General features: G+C 47.3%; 3 protein-coding genes across 9 annotated transcripts in view; all 3 read left to right on the top strand.

The window, feature by feature from the left end:
- LZTS3 (leucine zipper tumor suppressor family member 3) overlaps positions 1-2,012 on the top strand; it is a 6,970-nt gene extending 4,958 nt beyond the window's left edge. The window contains 1 exon segment of the mRNA XM_030887039.2: positions 1-2,012. This exon segment is cut by the window's left edge and continues 96 nt beyond it. Coding sequence (XP_030742899.1) covers positions 1-280 — 280 coding nt within the window. The 3' untranslated portion in view covers positions 281-2,012.
- Positions 2,013-4,431: 2,419 nt separating this feature from the next.
- Positions 4,432-21,098, top strand: part of UBOX5 (U-box domain containing 5) — a 39,423-nt gene continuing 22,756 nt past the window's right edge. For 4 of the 7 annotated variants that reach the window (XM_004697871.2, XM_045295236.1, XM_004697869.2 and 1 more), the window contains exon 1: positions 13,539-13,623. The gene's annotated coding sequence lies outside the window, so the exon portion shown is untranslated. Of the gene's footprint in view, positions 4,507-6,176; positions 6,260-7,506; positions 7,572-13,538; positions 13,624-21,098 lie in introns of those variants that run through there. The other 3 variants (XM_045295233.1, XM_045295234.1, XM_045295232.1) reach the window with 3 other exon arrangements.
- Positions 13,617-16,205, top strand: FASTKD5 (FAST kinase domains 5). Its single transcript, XM_004718103.2, has one exon. It carries the CDS (start codon positions 13,706-13,708, stop codon positions 15,962-15,964), a length of 2,259 nt encoding a protein of 752 aa, XP_004718160.2. The 5' UTR covers positions 13,617-13,705; the 3' UTR covers positions 15,965-16,205.

The raw sequence follows: 21,098 nt of genomic DNA, 5'->3' as shown, positions 1-21,098 counted from the left end.
GCTGGCGGCCGAGCGGCGAGCCCGGGAGCGCCAGGGTGCCAGCTTCGCCGAGGAGCGCCGCGTGTGGCTGGAGGAGAAGGAGAAGGTCATCGAGTACCAGAAGCAGCTGCAGCTGAGCTACGTAGAGATGTACCAGCGCAACCAGCAGCTGGAGCGGCGGCTGCGGGAGCGCGGGGCGGCCGGGGGTGCAAGCACACCGACTCCGACCCCCCAGCACGGGGAGGAGAAGAAAGCCTGGCCTCCATCCCGCCTGGAGCGCATTGAGTCCACAGAGATCTGATCTCCCACCCCACCCCCACCCACCTGGGCATGCTGCCTTTTGACAAATGCCCTGTCAAAAGGCCTGAGTCCCCAGCGTCCCCTTTCCTCCATCTCTCTTTCCTATGCCTCCCATATCCCCAGACCAAAGAGGTTCTCAAAGAAGCTGTGACCAGACCAACACCCTCCCCGCATTCCGGTGACCTCCAAGCCCTCTGCTGCTTGTCTCTTTGGGCAGCCCACTTGGACCCTTGTTCCAAGGAGGGCATAAGGGGCAGGCAGAGCAAGTAGGGGGAGGGTCCCTGGCAGTAGGGAGCCCAAGCTCTCTTTGGCCCGTTTTGTAGGAGCTGGGGCCACCCTGCCCCTTTGTGGTTGCCCCCTTGGCCATCCCTTGTTTGCTGTGGCTGTGCTCATGGCCTTGGCCGTGCAGCCAGATGGGGCCTGCCCAGGAGCGGGCAGAGAGGCCCCTGGGCTCCTGCCCTGGCCTTCCTGCAGTACTCCCCTCCTTCCCCTGGGCAGGTTGGCAGGGCAGGCGGGAACAGAAGGCCTGCCTGTGGTTGAGAGGGCTACCTGCCAGCCCCTCCCTCCAAGGTCTCTTGGGCTCAGGCCTCAGAGCCTGGCCTGGTCCTGAGTGAGTGTCTGTATGTGTGTGCTGGGGAGGGCGGAGGCTTGGTGGCCAGGGAAGACTTGCCCTCCTGAAGTACCCCACACAGCCTCGTCTGCTTGGCTAACCCCATACCCAGGACCACACTCCAGCTTTGACGACAGCTATTAAGTGCTGCCTGCCTCTCTCGGGCATTCCCTTGTCCTTTGAGGTTGGATGAGTTTCTGTGATGTCTTCCTGTGTCTTCCCCGACTCGAGCACCCCAGCATCTTCCTCCTGTCATGCCCAGAACATCAACATCCCAGGTCACTTCTCCTGCAAGGCCTCCCCTCTCCTTCCATTAGAAAATTCTGCTTGACCTTTGGTGTGCTACCCACCCCTCCAACCAAGTCTGAGCCTGAAGGAGGAAGGTTGATGTGATTGCCCTTAAAGAAGCAGGCTGACCTGAGGGAACACTGAGGTGGTCCAGTGTCTGCCCAGAGTCGGCTTGGCATGGCTGCCAGTTGGGGGTGGGGGTTGGGTGGGGAGAGTGTCACTCCCTTCCTCCTCTGGGGTCCTCAGTTCAACTCCCCGAGACAGGAAGGGAAAAACAATTTCCTAATTCACCAGCAATAACAATTGGAGGAGGCTTGGCCCTCAGCCCTTGTATTTTTCTTCACCCTCTGCCCCCAACCCGCAAGACTGGGTGGTGGGGAGGCAGGGTGGAGAGAGCTGGCAACTACTGTGAGCAAGTACCCCAGTCCCTGACCAGCCTCCTCCCATGCCTGGTGACTGATGAGCTGTGAACCTCCCACAAAAACACGAGTGCCCTTCTGTGTGGCCTCTACCCACCCCTGCCCCGCCCCTTCCAGGTGTCCCACACCAGGTCTGACCTGGGCAGGTGGGCGGGGAGGCTTCCTGGCCACCACTGCCCATTCCACTCATACCTGACTGTACCTGCCTCAGAACCTGGGCCTGGGCCAGAGGGGCAGGGTGAAAAGGTATTATAGGCAAAAAATAATAAGGAAACATGACTAGACTCAGCCTTTGGGACTTCCAACAATAAAAGAAATTATATATAAATATATATAGATATATATCTCTACCATATGTGATGGAAAGACTTTTCCTTTTCCTTTCCCAAAGAAATAAAATGGAGAAAGCCTCTTGAGTGGCATTCTTTGGCATGTTTGTGTCTCTGCTGCTGTGGGAGGCAGGGCCTGGGGTGTCGAGGGCAAAGCTGACTGGAATAAACAGATTTCCCAGAGGTGGCATGAGACCCAAGGTGCTCACTAGGCCGTGCCAGGAGGTTTGGCCCAAGCCCAAGCTGCTCTGTTGCCCAGAAGTTGTGACTCCACATTCCTGCCCGTGGGGACTTTCTCTTTAGTTCAGAACCTGGGCATCAGGCTGCTGACTGGGAAGCAGGTGACCTGGGCCACTGAGAAACAAAGCTCCCTTACAGGGTTGGCAGAGGTTGAAGACCTGGAATGTGGAGAAGTGAAGGCTGACAGCAGGTTGATCATTAGTGGTGAGGCCTCCGCGGCAGGAGACCCCCAAGTACTTCAGAGCAGGGAGATGGACTTGGAGGATGGATTCTGTCCTTGGGGGTCATTGGTAGGACAGTGGTAGAATTCTTGCCTTTCATGCCAGAGACCCTACCAGCACCCCTCTGTCGGAAATGGCTTGCATACTGCTATGATGCTGAGCACATTTTAGCAGGGCTTCTGGACAGAGTACAAATCAAGGTCTGGCCATTGCACTTTTTAAAAAAGCCAATACAACGCTATAGATCACAACGATCTGATCCACAATTGATCCTGGGGATGGTGCAGAACCAGGTAACCTTTTAGCCTATTGTTCTTGGGGTGCCATGAGTTAGGGGTCAACTCTACTGCAGCTAGCAGCGACAGTTTTCCTTTCTGACCACTCCTGTCATCCCCACAAAGACCCCAATCAAAATTTATTCTGTTACAAACAGCAAAATAACTATTTATAGGAGCTCAAGAAAGGAGTATGTTTTTCCTCACCTGACGAGAATTTTAGAAGGAGGGACTGGGTGTTGATTTGAACACCCATGCTTTTCATCTTGCCACTATAGCATGTTATTCCCTCCTTGCCACAAGGTGGCCACCACAGCTCCGTGAAAGGATTGGGAGCAGTACCCTTTTATCCTGAATGTAAATGCTTTCCCAGACATTGCTGGCCCAATCCCTCTGCCCTTTAAATCGTATTGGTCAGCACTGAATCACGGGCTCTTCCCACTTCAAGGGAGGCTGGGAAATTGAGTTCAACAGGGTTCTCCTGGGGGCTTCAGAGCAATGACAGTTCCTCTTGTGAGGCTGAACTCTGCTGTCGGATCTAATACAGTAGGTGAGTTTGGCAACCACCTGTGTCTGTCCTGAATGAGAGAAACCTCCTGAACAATGGTGTCGGTGGTCACACATAGCCAACAGTGTCTGACCCAGAGTTTATGAGTTACAATGCCAGGTTTGTGCTACTCCCTACCCTGATTTTGTTCCTCTAACAAGATGAAGTTGTTCCTCAGGTCTCCTTTACTGCCCTTCCAACCCAAACACCCATTGCCACCGGCAACGCCATACATTCTAACTCCTAATGCACAGCCATGGAATGGATGCCACCTCACAGTGACCCTATAGATCAGGGTAGAACTGCCCCTGTGGGTTTCCAAGACTGTAGTCTTCTGGGATTAGAAAGCCTCATCTTTCTCCCGCAGAGCAGTTGGTGGTTTTGAACTGCTGACTCAGGTTAGCAGCCTAACTCGTCACTCCCTTTGCCACCAGGTGACCTTTCTGATCCATAGATTTCAGAGATTATAAAGCTTTATGGGAACAGATCTCATTTTTTTCTCTCATGTTACAGCTGGTGGGTTTGAACTACCAACCTTTTGGTTAGCAGCACAATGCTCAACCCACAGAGCCACCATGGTTTCTTCCACAGGCCCGAAGGTCAGTGAAAGTGCTGTCGTGATATGATGATTCTGATGGAGACTGCATTCTGGGGCCAGGCCTTCTGGAAGATCTCAGTAGGCTCTTCTTGAGCTTGCTGTCTATACTGACTCAGGTGTGACCTACAGAGGGTCCAGGTCCAGAAGCTGCAGCTTGGGCCTAGGTGGCTCTGCCCTGGGAAGTGGAGGACCACCCTGGCTCATCCACCATAGCTCTGGCTTCAAGCTCCAGCCTCTCACATCCAACTTTCCTAAACAGGCTTTCCTATCTGCGACTAACGTCGTTCCTGAGAGAGTATAGATCAATCTCTACTATAAATGCATCATTACTCTTGAGGAGAAACAAGGTCAGAGTTTACGGTCACATAACCTTGAGTGGCGGCGCGAGGATTCGAACCTCTGACTCAGATAGCCAATAAGTTCAACAGCTTTCCAGCCACGGTGATGTTTTGACTCTGTGGGTCTGAATCTCGCTCCCGGACATCCAATAAAGTCCTCATACAGACAACGTTCTTGGAAAACGCTGCCCGGTTTATTTTGAGCCTCGGCGGCACCCGTCGCTCGTGCAGAAGGCGGAAGTAGTGGGCAGCTGGCCGGAAGTGGCGCTTCCGGCCGTGTGGTGGCTAGAGGAAACGCCGCGTCGCGACTGCCTGCAGGATCTGGGGTTCGTTGAGGCGGCGCCCGCGCTCGCCAGGCTCAGGTGAGTGGCGGCGGCCAGCGAGCGGGTCGCGGCTGCCCGTCCCCGCGCTCGCGGCTGCCCGTCCCCGCGCTCGCGGCACGCCCGGCCCTCGGCCCGCCCTCCCGGCTGAGGCGGGACCGGCAGGCGCCGTGGACTGGCTCCACGCTCTGGGTCCGGCTTGCGGGAGCCTCTCCAAGGCCCGCCTCTGGGGAGCGCCTCGGAGAGTCCCGCTTCTCCCGAGGTCTGTGACCGTGGGCACGCAGTCTATCCGAAACTTGGTGCCAATTGGGAGAGGGAGGTGGTGACAGTCCCTGGCCCACAGAGCCCTTGTGGGACTCTGGAGCCGCTCTGCCGCGCCTCGTTGCCCACGTCGATACGTACAGACGAATGACGGGGGAGCTGAAGATTGTGACCCGGTCGCCGAGGGTTGAGGCCAAGAGGCTGCGTTTCTGACCCGTTCCCCGATGAGGTTGATGGCCCTGGGCCGCAGACCACACTCTTGAGTGGCAAGGACATGGTACAACGAATACAGACCCAATGAATCATCTTCGTTTTCAGTTCAAGCAAGCTTAGCGAAGGGTAGCATTGACGCCCCTCTCCCTATTTTCTGACCAGGGAAAGAATCATGACACAAATCATGAAACAGCCCTTCCGTCCTGACTCAGGGAGCTTTGGGAACATCCCCTCCCCTCCCCCACGCCAGCTACGTTATCAGCCCCCTCGTTATAGCATAGAGTCTGTACTATACCGTCGATACAAGCTTGGGAGACGGAAGAGCCAATCCTGCCCCTCACAACAATTTAAAAATTATTCGAGAGCCATACATATATTTCTACAAACAGATGAAATTACCACTACCAAAGAAAGAAAGAAATCACCACTGCCTGAAGAATAACCTTAATGTTTTTTCCCCATTTTACTTCAGAGCCCCATGCACGTACGGAATGAGCCACATATGGCTTGCTGATCCTGGCCTAGGGCTGCCTTTTGCGGAGCTGGGAGCCAGGTGCTGCCCATCGGGGCCGGTGTTTGGGGCTCCAGCCTTCTTTTTCTTGCTCCTAGAATGATTCCATCATTTACTACCCTGTGGATCCTTTGCCATCAAACTAGACCAGAGACACCCCGGGTAAATAGAGGATTATGCTAGGCTGTTTTCCCCCTGTAAGTAGGGAGGCTATAACAGTGGAAGGAGTGGAGCTGCTAGACTTGATTTGACTTAGTTCTGTGGGCAATCCTTATCATGCTCTAAGCACCTTCACACCAGTGCTTTCCCTACGTGGTATCACTCCGCCAAAAAACCAAACCCACAGCCATGCAGTTGACCCCTCTTTTGTAGGCTCTGCCCCTGTGTGGAAGCAGAGGAGGAGATTCTAGCCCAGTTAGCGTTCTCTTGAATAGCTAAAAGTCCTTATTGTCTGTCTCTACCAGAGCTTTAGAGCTTGGTAGACTCTCAGTACATGACCTCAGAACCTACAACAAGTTTGTTACTGAGTTTTGTTTTTCATTTCTCTCGAATGCTCAACAAATTATTGCTGAGACAAGGGTCGGGTTTGGAGTATCTATGTATTTGTAGCAATTTGGGTGGGGGACTAAACATTTCTAGCAAACAGATCAGCTGTGAGAAGTGAGATCCAGCAGTTAGTAAATGAAATATGCTGAGGGTGTCCTATATTTAAATCCACAGTTAGAATGGCTGCCTTCCTCTAACTTCCAGACTGCAGTGTCAAAGGAAGCTATTTGGCCTTGTACAGACCTGCACCTAGAAGGAGGAAAGGTAAGATTTCTTGTTTTTGTAAAATCTCAGCAGTAAGGGTGGTCTGGATATTGCTTTAGGGGACAACCAGGCTTCAGGGGTTATAAGGCTCAATTTTGAGTCACTAAGACCCCTGAAGTGGAGATGGGGAGGCAGTAGACGTGGGGCACTTCAAGTAGGAAGAGGGCTTTGTGCAATGATGCCACGTCTCAGGACTTAGAGGAGGAGTCAGAAGTTGTCGACTGGGCTTCTCAAAAGTATCTGTTTCTGGCTTTTTTACGGATTCCATGGGAGTCCTTGTAAGGAGGAACTAACTCCCTTTGACGGAGTCCTGATGATACTGTGGCTAGATGTTGGGCTGCTAACAGCAAGGTCAGCGGTTCAAACCCATCAGCTATGGGAGGAAGATGAGGATGTCTGTTCCCTTAAACATTTACAGTCCTGGAACCCCTGTGTAAGGTTGTGATAAGCTGGAATTGGCTGGAATCAACCCGATGTCAGTGGTGGTGGTGGTAGAACCCCCTTTAGGCGGGTTTTTTTTTTCGGGACAGGACATCTGGACCTCCTTTCTTTTGCAGGACCCTTTCTCCTCCACTGCTGTACTATTTTGTACTTTTCTTGTTTTTGTTACTTTTAATTTCTCCATAGTTCTGAATTGTTATAATTTTTGACCAGTAGGTATAGACATGGAATCCCTAGTGGTGCAGTGATTTAGTGCTCAGTTGTTAACTGAAAGGTCAGCAGTTCAAACTCATCAGCTGCCTCGATGGGAAAAAGATGTGTCAATCTGCTTCTATAAATATTTACAGCCTTGGGATAGTTCCACTTGGTGCTATAGCGTTGCTGTGAGTTAGCATTGACTTCACAGTACTGGGTTTGGCCCTTAGTTTTAGGTGAGCTATTAGGTGCCCTGGTGGTGCAACAGTTAAACATGACTGTGAGGTTGATAGTTTGAACCGCCCAATGTTTCCATGGGACAAAGACCCAGCAATCTACTTCTGTAAAGATTCTAGCAATGAAAACCTTACAGGGCAGTTCTGAAGTGTCACACAGGGCCACGATGAATTGGAATTGACTAAATAGTACCCAACAACAGCAGGTGTAGGTATAGTCCCTTAGTTATATACTGCTACTATAACAGAAATACCACAGGTGGAGGACTTTAACAAAGAAATCTATTCTTTCACAGTTTGTTTGTCTGTTGTTGAGCGCTATTGACTATGTAGTCCCACGCCATCCTCATAATTATGTTTGCCCTGTTGTTGCAGCTGTGAAATCCGAATTCAGGGCACTGACTCTAAGGAAGGCTTTCTCTTGTCAACTCTGGAGAAAGGTACTTATCTCCTTTTAACTTCTGAGGACTCTGCTGGAGACCAACTTGTCTTGGTGTCAGGCTTCCCCTGGGTCTGGAGGTTCTCTGCGCAGAGACCCTGGGTCCAGAAGATGTGCTCTTCCTCCAGCTCTTCTTCCTTTTTGCTCATTCACTTCTTTTAAAACAAAATGAGATACAGGCCACATACCAGGGAAACTCCTTACATGCAGCTGGACTGTGACCTAAGGGAAGGTATTATATTCCACTCTAATCTTACAACTGACTGGCTGATCACATCATAGAGATGATCACATCACTACATTACTGCCAAACCACTGAGAATCAAGCCTGAATTGTGAAGACACAGTTCAGCCTACAGCAATGTCTCTCTAATTATTCTACGAGTTGTTTGGTGAAAAAGTATCCACTGTTTCCATTTGCATTATGGCTCTACCTGCCTCTAAGCCTCCTTATTCTGCCTTCATTTCTGTGGCTGGGCAGCCATAAGTAAGTTGTATGAACAGTAGGAATTATTTGCACTAGAAATAATTTTTCCTTGACAGCTAAAGTTATTTTCTCTATTTGTTGATCGTCTTCTTGATCTCCTATTAGTACAAGCATTTTATAAATTTAATTTTTGCCCAAATTAGATATGTGCACATTTTTTAAAAAAATGTTAAAATGTTCTGTGGAGCTTGTGACACAAAATATCAGTTCCTTCTCTTGCTTGCTTCCATTTTTGTTCACTGCCAACTTTTTATTTATTTGATATTCACAAGTCTATTTCTGAAGAACATATTCATGGTGAATTTCTTGATATTACTGTTTTATATGTAATCCTTTTACCTTATTATGGACATAGAGTCTTTAGGTCTCTGGTATAACCACTCTATCTCCTCCTATCCCTTCATCCTTCTAAAGCAGCGGTTCTCAACCTGTGGGTGGCGACTCCTTTGGGGTCAAAATTACAGTTATGAAGTAGCAACGAAAATAATTTTATGGTTGGGGGGTCACCACAACACAAACTGTATTAAAGGGTTGCGGCATTAGGAAGGTTGGGAACCACTGTTTTAAAGTAATTTGATTACAATTTTTGATTAGGTTGATATTCAGTTACAGACATGCCTCTACCCTCAAACATTTGTTACCAATTCTGGAGCCAACAGTCCCTTCCAGGTACTCTCTATTTCTCTACTGGGTTTGATTATTTGTTACAGTGGCCACATAGAGCTCTCAGATCATATTCATAATTATGAGGTTTACTAGAAAAGCAAAAAGTTACATGTCAGGATCATGTAACTCTAGCAACTCTAGATACAGTTCTTAGATCAGGACAGCCCCTTCTCATCTATGGAGTCACACGAGTCTCTATCCCTTGGTCCCTAGGTCTGGCCTCTGTCCTGCTGGGGCAAGTATTACAAAGTTCTTTTAGCTCTGCTAATTAGTGGTTATGCTTTGGGCTGCTAACTGAAAGATTAGGCAAGTTTTTTGGTGTTTTTGTTTGTTTGTTAAATTAAGTTCCCAGAGACACTCCACTCCACGAGCAAGTCCTGGCCTGAAGGCACTCGGCTCTAGCTCCATAGGTCGGTAAACCTAACTCCCCGGAAAGTTGCTCAGAGGCATCTGACTCTGCCAGCAAGCCTCCTGCCCGAAGGCACTCAGTTTTCTCACAACGTGGGTGGGGTTGAGGAGCAGCCCAAGCTTTGTCTTATACTGGTCTCTTGATCCATTGCTGCCACTTCTCTGCCATTTTTACCATCTCCATTATCACAGATCTCTGTGTCTTGGATTAAAAGGATTGTGTGCAGAAATCTCAGGTCCAAAAAAAAAAAAATCATCAATCTGGGCTCTTCTTTCTTGATGACCATGAGATCCCCCTTTCCACTTCTGGGAGGGCTTATGTAAGCCAAGTTGGATGGCATAATGGACCAGTCCCCACATTAGGTTTGCAAAGGGTGCTGTGCACCTTATTTACATTTGTGAGCTATCCATTACCCCTCGGAGAGCCACAAGCACCTCACATTTGTGTAGCCAGTTATTTGGTGCGAGTTACAAAGACTGTTTTGAAGGGCCATATAAAATAATTTTCTGCACTATAACTTGGCATTCATTTTGGTTGTTTCTTTTCAGTTGTCTTAATGCCTTTTATGAAACAACATGTATATGCCCAGCTATTTGAAGATCCTCACTTGTACTTATTTGACTATTTCTTAACTTCATGGACTTCTGCTCTTGACCCTTACCTTCTGCAGTGGTGCGACACTTGTTAATCCCTGACCTCTTAATAGTTAGTTGTTGTTTTTTAAATTGTGTTTTATGGACAAATTTACATAGCAAATTAGGTTTCTCTTTAACAGTTTTTGTTTTTTAACATTTTATTAGGGGCTCATACAACTGTTATCCCAATCCATACACACATCAATTGTGTAAAGCGCATTTGTACATCGTTTCTCAAAACATTTTCTCTCCATTTAAACCCCCGACATTAGGTCCTCATTTTTCCCCTCCCTCCCCACTCCCCCCTCCCGCATGAGCCCTTGATAGTTTATAAATGGGTATTTTGTCATATCTTGCCCTGTCTGACGTCTCCCTTCATCCACTTTTTGGTTGTCTGTCCCCCAGGGAGGAGGTCACACACAGTTCCATGTAATCGGTTCCCTCTTTCCTACCCATTCTCCCTTTACCCTCCCTGTTTCGCCACTCACACCACTGTCTTTAACAGTTTGTATACAGATTTTTCTCTGCTATTGGTTACAATGTTTGCAATGGGTCAGTATTCTCCTTTCCATTCTGTTTGTTCCATTTTCATTGATCTAGCTTCCCTTCTTCTCCTTGCCTTCCGTTGCTTTGGGATAGAAGTTGGTGATTTCGCTGTATATAATGTCCGTAGATAGCTCATTGTTTATGGGAGCATATGACTCATAGATGTCTTCTGCAGAGTCTGTAGAGATTCCACATTCAAAGGGTATCTGTGGATCACAAGGGTTCTTCTAGTAGAATGTTCCATCTGGTATGTTTGACCTTTTTTAGGAATTTGAGTTTTGTCATACATTTTTCTTCCTTTCTATCTAAGACCTTCTATTTCATGCTTGGCCTCAACAGTGGGTAGTGGGAGCCAGACACCATCTAGTTCTTATGGTCTCAGGTTCGAAGAGGCTGTGGTTCCTAAGGGCTATTAGTCCCATAGATTAGCCTTTTCAGTGAGCCTTTGATTTCCTTCATTCAGAGACCAGTGATTGTATCACAGATGGCTGCTCTCAATCTTCTAAGACCCCAGGCACTACTCACCAAACATTGTCTTGGTGAACTATGTTATGTTAGTTGACTGCATTGCCCGCTTTTAACCCGAAAATGATCCTGAGAGTTGTTTGCCTATGCCTAGGCAATCTCAGTGACTGCGCCCCTTATATGGTTTGTGGTATATGTAATATATAAGGGAGCTTCTAAAAGTTTGTAGAAAAAATGGGATTAAAAGACAATGGAATTTTCCCAGAACTTCTTGAAGCCCCTCTGTATTAGTCTGGATACTTAGGAGAAACAAATGCACAGCAACTCATAGATAAGAGAGAGTTTTATGCAAAGAAAATGTGCATCACGAAAACACCCCAACCCAATGCTGCCCAAGCCCACAAGTCCAACATTAACCCATTAACCCAACACCAGTCCACAAAGCCCTTCACCTCACAAAACAGAGGCAATAATGCCGACTGCAGGAGGAAAGCTGAGTCAGTGAACGTGTAAGCATCTCAGCACTGGCAGGGGTCTCCACATGGCTGCTCCAGCACCCAGGGCTGCATCGGGATAGATCCATGCGGCTTCTCCTTGGGGATGTCTTGTAGGAAATCCATCTTGCAAGCTGAAGCAGGGAACTGCTAAAGCAGCTGCACCCGATGCAACCATCACAAAACAAGAGACCCGAGAACTAGAAAGGCCGAGGCTCACCACCCATTTATCCCTCCGCCTTTCAACCAGCACCACATGTGATTATTGGCCAGGCTGGCACAATTAACTAACTCACCCTCCCTCATATATGCAGCACATATACACATGGATGTACATATGCCTATAGACACCTCAGAAATGTGCGTGCATTTACTCACACATGCCTTTCTGTACACGTTTTTTGTCTGTGTTTTTATAGTTGTCAATGGTATGTGTCAAACCTAGGGCTTGAAGATTGCAGTCTCTGAGGTCTTCTCTTTGTTCTTTTGGTAAGGTGCATCAAGTCATCGTGGTAATGATATACAGAACCCTAGACTATTAAGAGGAAGGGACTTTGGAGTTCACCCCGTTTTAACCTTTCAGCTGCTTGGCACTTAGAACCCTGAAAAGACCAGACGTAGTTAGTTCCAAGCCCCAGCCTGTTTCCAAAGCAGGTGTTCTTCAAAGCACTGGTCTAGCAACTGCCCTCCTCCTGCCTGCTGTCTCTTGTTCCCACCACCCTGGACTGCAGTAGTAACAACGGAGAGGCCTAGTGGTTCTTTGGAGGCATGTACATAGTCAGTGATCAAAATAGTAAGGAAAAGATGATCTCGGCACCATTTTCCTAATTTTAAAAAGGTAGTCATCTGTGTTCATAGGAATCAATGAATGGTCTGTATGTATAGCAGGGGTAGGCAAGCGTTTTCTGTAAAGGGCCAGATAGTAGATACTTTTTGCCTTGCAGGCCACCTCTTCTGTACTCAGTTCCTCAGTTCTGCCCTTGTGGGGGAAGCAGCCACAGACAATGTGCAACGAATGGCCAGGACTATGTTCCAGAAACAGTTCATGCACAAAAACATGGAGGGATAGACTTGGCACTTGGACCTCAGTTTGCTGACCCCATATCTGGACCCACAGGTTGACGCTTGGTGGGTCGAATGGTCCACAGCTACAGGGCAAGAAGCAAGCACTGTACAAAATTTTAGTGTGAAGGAATTCTGCACTGGTTCACAAAGATGATACAGCGTACACTCCTGCCACCTGCGAGCGGGGCTCCCAGAACAAAGCCGCTGGTCTGTGCTGCCCTGCTTCTTAAGCTTCCGGCTCCGGATGGAAGGGGTTGCCCACAGTGGCCGGCAGGTTTCAGAAAGTTGTGCTGGCCCCCTAGGAGCCCTCACAGTGGGTTCTGCAGCCACAGGCCTGCCTGGGGCTCCGGTTGACAGCACCGTCTCTCTGGGCCTTGCTAGTCAGGGGCTGGCTCTTCTCAAGGGACATATCGTATCAGCAGGACAGTGCTGTGAATCAGTGTTCCCTGACCCCTGCGCCCCGATTTGAGGTGCTCTTTTCTTCCCACACAAGAATTTACAGTGATCAGGGCCCTATCCTCTGTCCCCCCTGTGGACATGAGTGAGTATACTTCGAAACTGCATAACTGTGCTGCCACAGTTGCTTCACTTGGTGACCAGCCTCCTGGAGAGGAGAGCAGCCCTCTTTTAGAAGGTACTGGCCTCACAGCATTAGAGCGACAGAATTCTGTAATTGAAGGTTTTGTCCTGTTCAGTACAGGGAGGGCCCCGGTGGGTTTCATTGATTTAATCGCAGGCAAACCGTTCCTTTTATATGGCACTCTTAATATGGCAGCTTTACAAACTTTCTTAAGCTCTTTGTTTTCAGTGTTGCCTCAGTTTCAAGGAGGCATGGAGTGAGGTATAGGTTTTTGTTCCCAGCGTTCTTTTTGGACATCCGCCTTCCCCCCTTGCTGTCGAGTGCTCGCAGAGCACCTGGCTCATCATGACCTCCCTGCTTGAGCAAGGGAGAGTGCCAGCCTGGAACAGCTGCCTCCTGCTTCGGGTTTTCTAGCCACTTTACGCTGGACTGTTTACGCTCGATATCTGCTGTCTTGAATTTGGTGTGGGCCTTTGCTAGCATTGAGCTGATCTGAGGGAACAGCAGGGTAGTGTTACTCCGTTTCTGATAATGTGTGCATTTGGGTGTTGTGATAGGTAGAAGACACACACTCATTCTTCATCTACCCTTTTTTCAGTATCTGGCACCAATTTTCGCCCAGTCATTTGTGACCCATGGCTCTTGTGACATGCTGAAGACTTCCAGGCATTTTCTGTGGAGCACCTCCCTGCCCAGCTCTAATCAGGTACCAGACAGACAAGAAATTGCTTGGTCGGCCCTGCGAGGACTGTGCTCTGACTGCCAGAAAGATTGGCACTGACGCCTGAATGGCAGCCATTATGAAGCTGTTGAGACCTGTAGGATGTCAAGTATTTTGCGGCCCTTTTGCCTACAATGTAGCCCAAAGTATGGCTTATTGGAACTTAGGAAGTGGCACGCTACCTGGGGCACAGAACCTGGCTAAACACGTTGAGAGCATTCATAGCGCACCCTCTTCTCAGAGGTGCCTGGCAACCAGCAGAACCCTCCTGGGTTTGGAATTCAACAAGACGAAAGTCGGCCTGTTGCCACCAGACTCACCTAGCGCCCTGAGAGTTGGCAAGGACGTGAAAGTCTATGATTCTTTCAAAGTCCCCCGCACTTTCCTGCAGCTGAGACCAGAGTACCAGCTTCACAGCTATCACCGATCTGAAAGTGGGCAGCCCCTCTCAGTTTCTGAAGGTGAACTGATTTTGCACGAAATCACAGTCTACCGAAATCATCTCCAACCCCAAGTCCTGGCTGATTATTTCCGCAGGCTGAGCTCTTTGCCTGCAGAGCAGCATCCGGTTTTGCTGTCCAGTCCTAGCTTTGCTCTGCTCTGCCAGCTGAGTGTGAAGAACATACAGCTCTTTGATACCCCAGATCTGATGAGTATTTTGAAAGCCTTTGTCACTGTCAGAGTCCCTCCTTCCCATCCAATGCTAGATGTGTATGAGACCCAGTTTTGCCATCAGGTGTGGGAAATGAGCCTGGACCAGCTTCTCTTGGTGGCTGACCTCTGGCGGAACTTGGGCCACAGAGTGCCTCGGTTCTTTAAAATCTTTTTCAGTTACCTTAATTTTCACTGGAAGGATCTCTCCTTGCCGCAACTCATTCACTTAATATACATCATAGGTGAAAATCGGCAGGCCCCCCAGGACCTCATGCAAAAACTGGAGTCCCTGATCCTCAAGTACATAGATTTGATCAATTTAGAGGAGCTTGGCACAATCTGCTTGGGGTTCTTTAAATCAAGTAGCAGTCTCTCGGAATTTGTCATGAGGAAAATGGGAGACTTGGCTTGTGCCGAAATGCAGCGCCTGAGTAGCCCCGCCTTAGTGAACATCCTGAAAATGTTCCGCTTTACCCATGTAGATCACACCGATTTCATGAAACAGTTTGGACAGATTGCCCCACAGCGCATCCCTTCCATGAGCGTTCAGGGTGCCATGCATCTGACGCTTGCCTGTTCGGCCTTGCGTTTCCTGGATGAAGGGGTAATGAACACCGTGGCAGCCACGTTGCCGCCTAAGGTAGCACACTGTCGAAGTAAGGATGTGGCAAAGATCTTGTGGTCGTTTGGAACTCTGAATTACAAACCCCCCAACACAGCCGAATTTTATTCCTGCCTGATCAGTGAAATTCACAGAAAGCGGTCCGAGTTTTACCAGTACCCAGAACACCTGTTCACCTGCTTGCTGGGCCTGGCGTTTTCCGAGTACTTTCCAGTGGAGCTCATCGATTTTGCTCTGAGTCCAGGGTTTGTGAGGTTAGCTCAGGAGAGAAGTAAATTTGAACTCATGAAGGAGCTCTGCACTCTCGATGGCACAGTGGGCATCGAGTGTCCAGACTACAGAGGCAACCGTCTTGATGCTCACCTTCGGCAAGAGGGGTCTGAAATGCTGTGGAATTTAGCCAGGAAGGACATGTGCGCTAAGCCGGAGTTCCTAGAAGCTCTCTTTGTACTTGAGACCCTGCTGGGCGGGCCCCAGTACATTAAGCACCATATGATTTTGCCTCATACCCGATCTTCAGACCTGGAGGTCCAGCTTGATGTAAACATGAAGCCCTTGCCATTCAACAGCGAAGCTACATCAACTCCAGACGTAGCCAAATTGCAGCTTAAGCATGTGGGAATCACCCTTACAGACAATCTGATGGAGCAGTTACTACAAGGGAAGTCAAGGAAGCATACCCAGGGGCAAATGGCATCCAAGACTGGGCAGCAGCGCATGGAGTTTGAGAAGAGGGCAGCCAGCCCTTTGGAGGGCTCTCTCTGCAGTGCGACAGACAGGTTGGGGACCACGGAGATGGCGGAACTGTGCCCCCAAGCCCACCTGCAGACCTTGGGAGTGAAGCTGGCTATTCAGTTGACAAATAAGAACCAGTATTGCTATGGCTCCAGGCATCTGCTTGGATTGCACAACATGAAGAGGCGGCAGCTGGTTCGGCTTGGATATCGTGTAGTAGAGCTAGCCCCCTGGGAATGGCTCCCACTATTGAAACGAACTCGCTCTGAAAAGCTGGCATTCCTCCACGAGAAAGTATTCACCTCTGCGCTCTGAAGGGCCCTCAGAGGCGTGCTTGCTTGTACTTACACTGTACTAAGTGGTGAAGCATGTATAAAAGCCAAACTGTGGGCTTGGGGAGCCAGGGATCTGTTGTAGGCACCGAGTTGAGCCCCTGTCTATGTCAGATTGGAAGTAAGCTATACAACTGAAAGTTGTAACCTGATCTGACGGTACAAGTTGCTAAGTTGTGCTCATCACTCTTAGGTAAATAATAAAGATCTTATCGTATGATCAAGTAAGTCTTACTGTATTTTTCTGTTTAAAGTTATTGCTACTCCCCTCCTCCCACTTTTTAGATTGTGAAAATTTTAATCGTGGGGGGCTTCACAATTTTTGTAGAAAAATCCTGTTATCTTTTAATTTAATTTTTCCATGAATTTGTTTGAAGCCCGTCAGATAACAAAACATCTGCCCTCTCAATATTTATTCCATGTGCAGTTCAGTATAATTCATGATTTTTCATCATGTCTTGAAACTATCGTATTTCTCAAACTTGAGTAGATTTGGTTGGTTTTTACTTTAGTTTGCTGGTTCTCCCACTTTAAAGAACTATGTCAGAATTAGAGAGTCCGCCACACCAGACTAACCGCCTCATCTTGTTAGAGTTAGCAAGCCAACTGTCTTCACCTTTACTTCCTCTCCTCCATTTCTACTCCGGCATAAACTGTTTTCCCCCCATTAGAATATTTTCCCCACCTGCTGCTTCTCTCTCTCTCTCTCTCTCTCTCTCTCTCTCTCTTTCCCTGCTATGGAGTCGGTGCTCCCTCATAGGGACCTGACCCCCTGTGGGTTTCTGAGACGCTCCCTATTCATGGAGCAGCTGTTAGTTTTGAACTGCTAGCCATGCAAACCGCAGGCCAACTAGTAACCAGGGTTCCACCTGTTATTAGCTGCCCCCAACCCATTCAGACTCATGGCGGCCCCAGGTGTGCAAAGCAGAACTCCCAGGACCTGTGTTCCAAAGTGCTCTTGTGGGTTTGAAACTCCGCCCTTTGGGTTAGTAGTCTAGTGCTTAGCTGTGTGTGTCCAGGGACTCTTTAAATTGACCCTAAGAGAGGAGAATTATCAGAGTGCCATTGAGTTCAGACCAAAACATTGCCATCAAGCTGATGCCTCGTCCCAACAACCCTGCAAGACACAGGGTCTCCACGGCTGCAACGTCTCACAGCAGACTGTCACGTCCTGCCGAGTGGCTGGTGGTTGGAACGATTAGCCTCATATTTACTTATTTTAGCCTTTTAGTAGCTAACTGCACCATTGGGACTAAGCCAGGAGGTACAAAATCTAGTGATTAGACAGAATCTTATATTGCAGCTGCTCAAAGGAAACATGTTATTTCTCAAGTCTGAGAAATACTGATTGAAGTATATTTAAAATTTCTTTTTAAACTTAATTTTCAATAGGGAATACAATCACATGATTCGTCTAAAGATAATCAATGAAAAGTTTTCCTGCTTTTCTGCCTCCTAGCCCCTGCCTGGAGATAGCTTGTGTTATCAGTTACGTGCATCTTCTTCCAGAGGCCTATCTGAGGAAATAGTAAACATACATATACATGGTTTTTATATACTTATTATATATGAAAACTAGTATTTCTAGTCTCCGAAGTAGCTCTCAGCAGGGGCCATTTAGAAAGGGGTAGGGATAGTACAAATCTGTCTTGGAGGAAGTATAGCCAGGGTGCTCCTATGAAGCAAGACTGGGAGACTCAATTCATGCACTTTGGACACCTTACCTGGTCAGGAGAGACCCAGTCCCTAGAGAAGGACATCATGCTTGGTAAAGTAGAGGGTCAACAAAAGAGAGGAAGCCCCTTGAGGAGATGGATTGACACAGCGGCTGCAATAATGGGCTTAGAAATAAGAATTCAGGTGGCACAGTACCAGGTAGTGTTTGATTTTGCAGTACATCGGGTCCTATGAGTCAAAACACGACTAGGGCTAGTCCCCTGCAAGAAAAAATTAATCACAAGGGAAATGTCTATAGGAATGCCATCTGTTGAGAAATATTGTATCTGGTGCTTTACGGATGTGCAGGTTATTGAGTTGCGTATGTTCAGTGTGCTGAAATGGACTGGTAATGGCCATTTGAACTGGACAAACATGGTTTGTGCTAAGACAAGTTGAAGGAGGAATTCATCAAAAACACCATTTTTTTTCTTCTGACATACACCTCTGTTGGTGATAGGATAATACATAGAAGCCCATAAGAAAGACGAATTAAAAGAACCACTATGCACATTTTGCAGCAACCCGTAATGCCAAAAATGAAGAAATTGAAGATTTTTAAACCAACTTCTGCAGTCTGATATCAAATATACAATAAAATGCACTGATAATTACTGGGGAATGGAATTTGAAAGTTAGAAATAAGGATTGGTAGCTGGAAAATATGGCCTTGGTGATAGAAATAACACAGGAAAGCACATGATAAAATAGGATAAGACCAATGACTTACACATTGAAAATAGCTTTTCTTAACAGCATAAACGGCAACTGTATACCTCACCAGATAGAATATACTGGAATGCACAGGATTCACTATGGAAAAAGACGATGGAGAAAATAAATATCCGTCATAACAAGGCCACATGCTGGCTGTGAAACAATATCAGTTGCTTATGTGTAAGTTCGGGTTGAAGCTGAATAAAAATCTCAAGAATAGATTGGATGTATTGAACACTGACTAAAGACCAAAATGAGTCGAGGGAATGACATCATACACGAAGAAAGCAAAAGGTCATTAAAAAGGTAGGAAAGAAAAGACTACAATGGATGTCAGGAGAGACTCTGAAACTTCCTCTAGAACAGCGGTTCTCAACCTGTGGGTCTCGACCTCTTTGGGGGTCCAATGACCCTTTCACAGGGGTTGCTTAAGACCATCAGAAAACATTTCCGATGGGCTTAGGAACCGAGACACAGCTCTTCTGTCCATCTCTAGGCGTGTCTGCCCACACACAGATCCTCCCACATATGAGTACCTGGCGTGATGACATCATTGTGCCAACCCCATCACATACACCCCGTACAAATACAGGTGTATGTGACAGGGCTGGCACCATAATGTACTTAGGCGGACCAGTCAAATGTGTAAAGAGCAGCTGCTGTGTTGAAAACAGCAGTATTGGAGGTGAAATGACACTTCATGAATTATAATTACAAATTGTTTTGTGATTAATCGCTATGCTTTAATTATGTTCAACTTGTAACAATGAAAATACATCCTGCATATCAGATATTTACATTATGATTCATAACAGTTAAGAAGTTACACATGATAAAATAGTATAAGCAAAATTACAGTTATGAAGTAGCAATGAAAATGATGCTATGGTTGGGGTTCACCACCACACGAGGAACTGCATTAAAGGGCCGCAGCATTAGGAAGGTTACCACTGGCTAGTGGCTGAAACAGTGTGCTCAAACAGCCCCGTTAGTGAGGTTGACGCAGGACCAGGCAACTTTCATTGTTTGAGTTGGAATGTAACAACAGAAACATATTAATTTTGTTCACAGCCACTTGACTGAATTTTTCTATTAATTTTTCAGTTAATTCTCTCGGGCTTTTTAAGTATGTAATCTTCATTTGAAAATAATTTTACTGCCTCTAATTTTTATATTTCTAATGTTATCTAAATGTGTTGTTTAGCACTTTAACATTGAATGTTTAATTTCTAATGTTTTTGTGGCACTTGTGAGATGAGTATATTTTTACTTTGTAACTATAATATTTGAAGAATATCCTAGGAACCTTTTAAAAACTGAAACACCTTCACATCTTTGGGTTAAATCTGACTTGGTCGTGGTTTTTTAAAAAGATTGTCAAATCCCACTCCTGAAAATTAGGTAGTGTGGACTCTATTGCAAAGAGAATCTAAACACTTCTCAGGTGATTTTGGTAATCAGCCAGTTTAGGACTACAGTTACCTGTGTCTTGGGCTGTGTGATACAAATCTTCTCTTCTTTCCCACCATCCCTTGGCCAGCTACCCTGCCTCTGATAAGCCCTTTCTTGCACCTCTTTTATCTCCAACAGCCTTCTCCAGCCAGCCTTTGTTTCCCCTCCAACGCTCAAGATAAGAGTAGTCCAGACTGGGTCACCTTTGCTTTCAGCCCTTCCCAATGGCCCTGCTCAGAGCAACCCTGATGGTCATGGTCCCAAGATCTCGTGTGCAGTTCCACCCCTCTTTCTGTCAGGTGGCTTCAAACGGTCCCATCTTTCGCTGGTGGGAGCCCTTCAGGTTGACTCCTCGGTCCTGTAGACATGACTTCCTATTATGTTAGTGGTCTTTCATAGCTTCCTTCCTGAGGTGACAAGATGTTCCAAGGTCATTTTATACTGTTTCTGCTCCCGACTTGGAGTCGGCTGTTTCTCCAAGATACCGATTCCTTGTCGTACGAACCCATCTAACTTTATTTCTTCTCTGTCCTCACCCTTACACTCCATCTCGTCCATTCACTCTCTCCTGCATAGACTCCCTCCACCGCCAACTTTGGGACTTGTCCTTTTTTAAACCAAACCAAACCTACATAGAATGCTTGTCCTTTTGTGTTTTCAGAAAAATTCTTGCTCTCCTACTTTCCATCTTAGACAGACAGGACTAATTATCCAAGTGGATTATTGCGGGGGAAAATCTTTTCTGTGGTAAGACCACAAGGCATCAGTCCCTATCTAAATAAGCTCTTTTACACCTCAAACCCCAAACTCTTCTATTTAAACTGATAGCAATCATGTAGGACAGAGTACAATTACTTCAGTGGGCTTCTGAGACTATCAGTCTTTACCAGAGCAAATAGCCTTATCTTTCTCCTAAGGAGCAGCTGTAGGGTTTGAACTCCCAACCTTGAGGCTAGTAGCCCAGCACTTAACCCATTATGCCACAAGGACTCCTTTCTTAACACCTGTATGTAGTTTAAAGAGGGATTGAATTATCCTGTGGGACAGTAGGTTTGAGAACCGTCTCCATGCCTACAGATCAGGTACTTGAGCAAGATTTTGAAGAAAAGTTTGATGTTAAAAGAATATGAGCCTTGGTGGAGCGATGGGTTGGGTGTTGGAGTACTAACTGCAAGGTCAAACCCACCAATTACTCCTCAGGAGAAAGACGAGGCTGTCTGCTCCTGTCTATT

This window comes from Echinops telfairi, unplaced genomic scaffold (assembly GCF_000313985.2).
Source record: "Echinops telfairi isolate 266 unplaced genomic scaffold, ASM31398v2 ScPeMD7_5592;HRSCAF=6446, whole genome shotgun sequence".
Classification (NCBI taxonomy): domain Eukaryota; kingdom Metazoa; phylum Chordata; class Mammalia; order Afrosoricida; family Tenrecidae; genus Echinops; species Echinops telfairi.
The sequence above is the reverse complement of the archived record's forward strand: the minus strand, read 5'-3'. Positions and strand labels throughout refer to the sequence as shown.

Excerpts from the sequence above, each read along its gene's own strand:
- FASTKD5 (XM_004718103.2), top strand. The coding sequence starts at position 13,706 with ATGGCAGCCATTATGAAGCTGTTGAGACCTGTAGGATGTCAAGTATTT.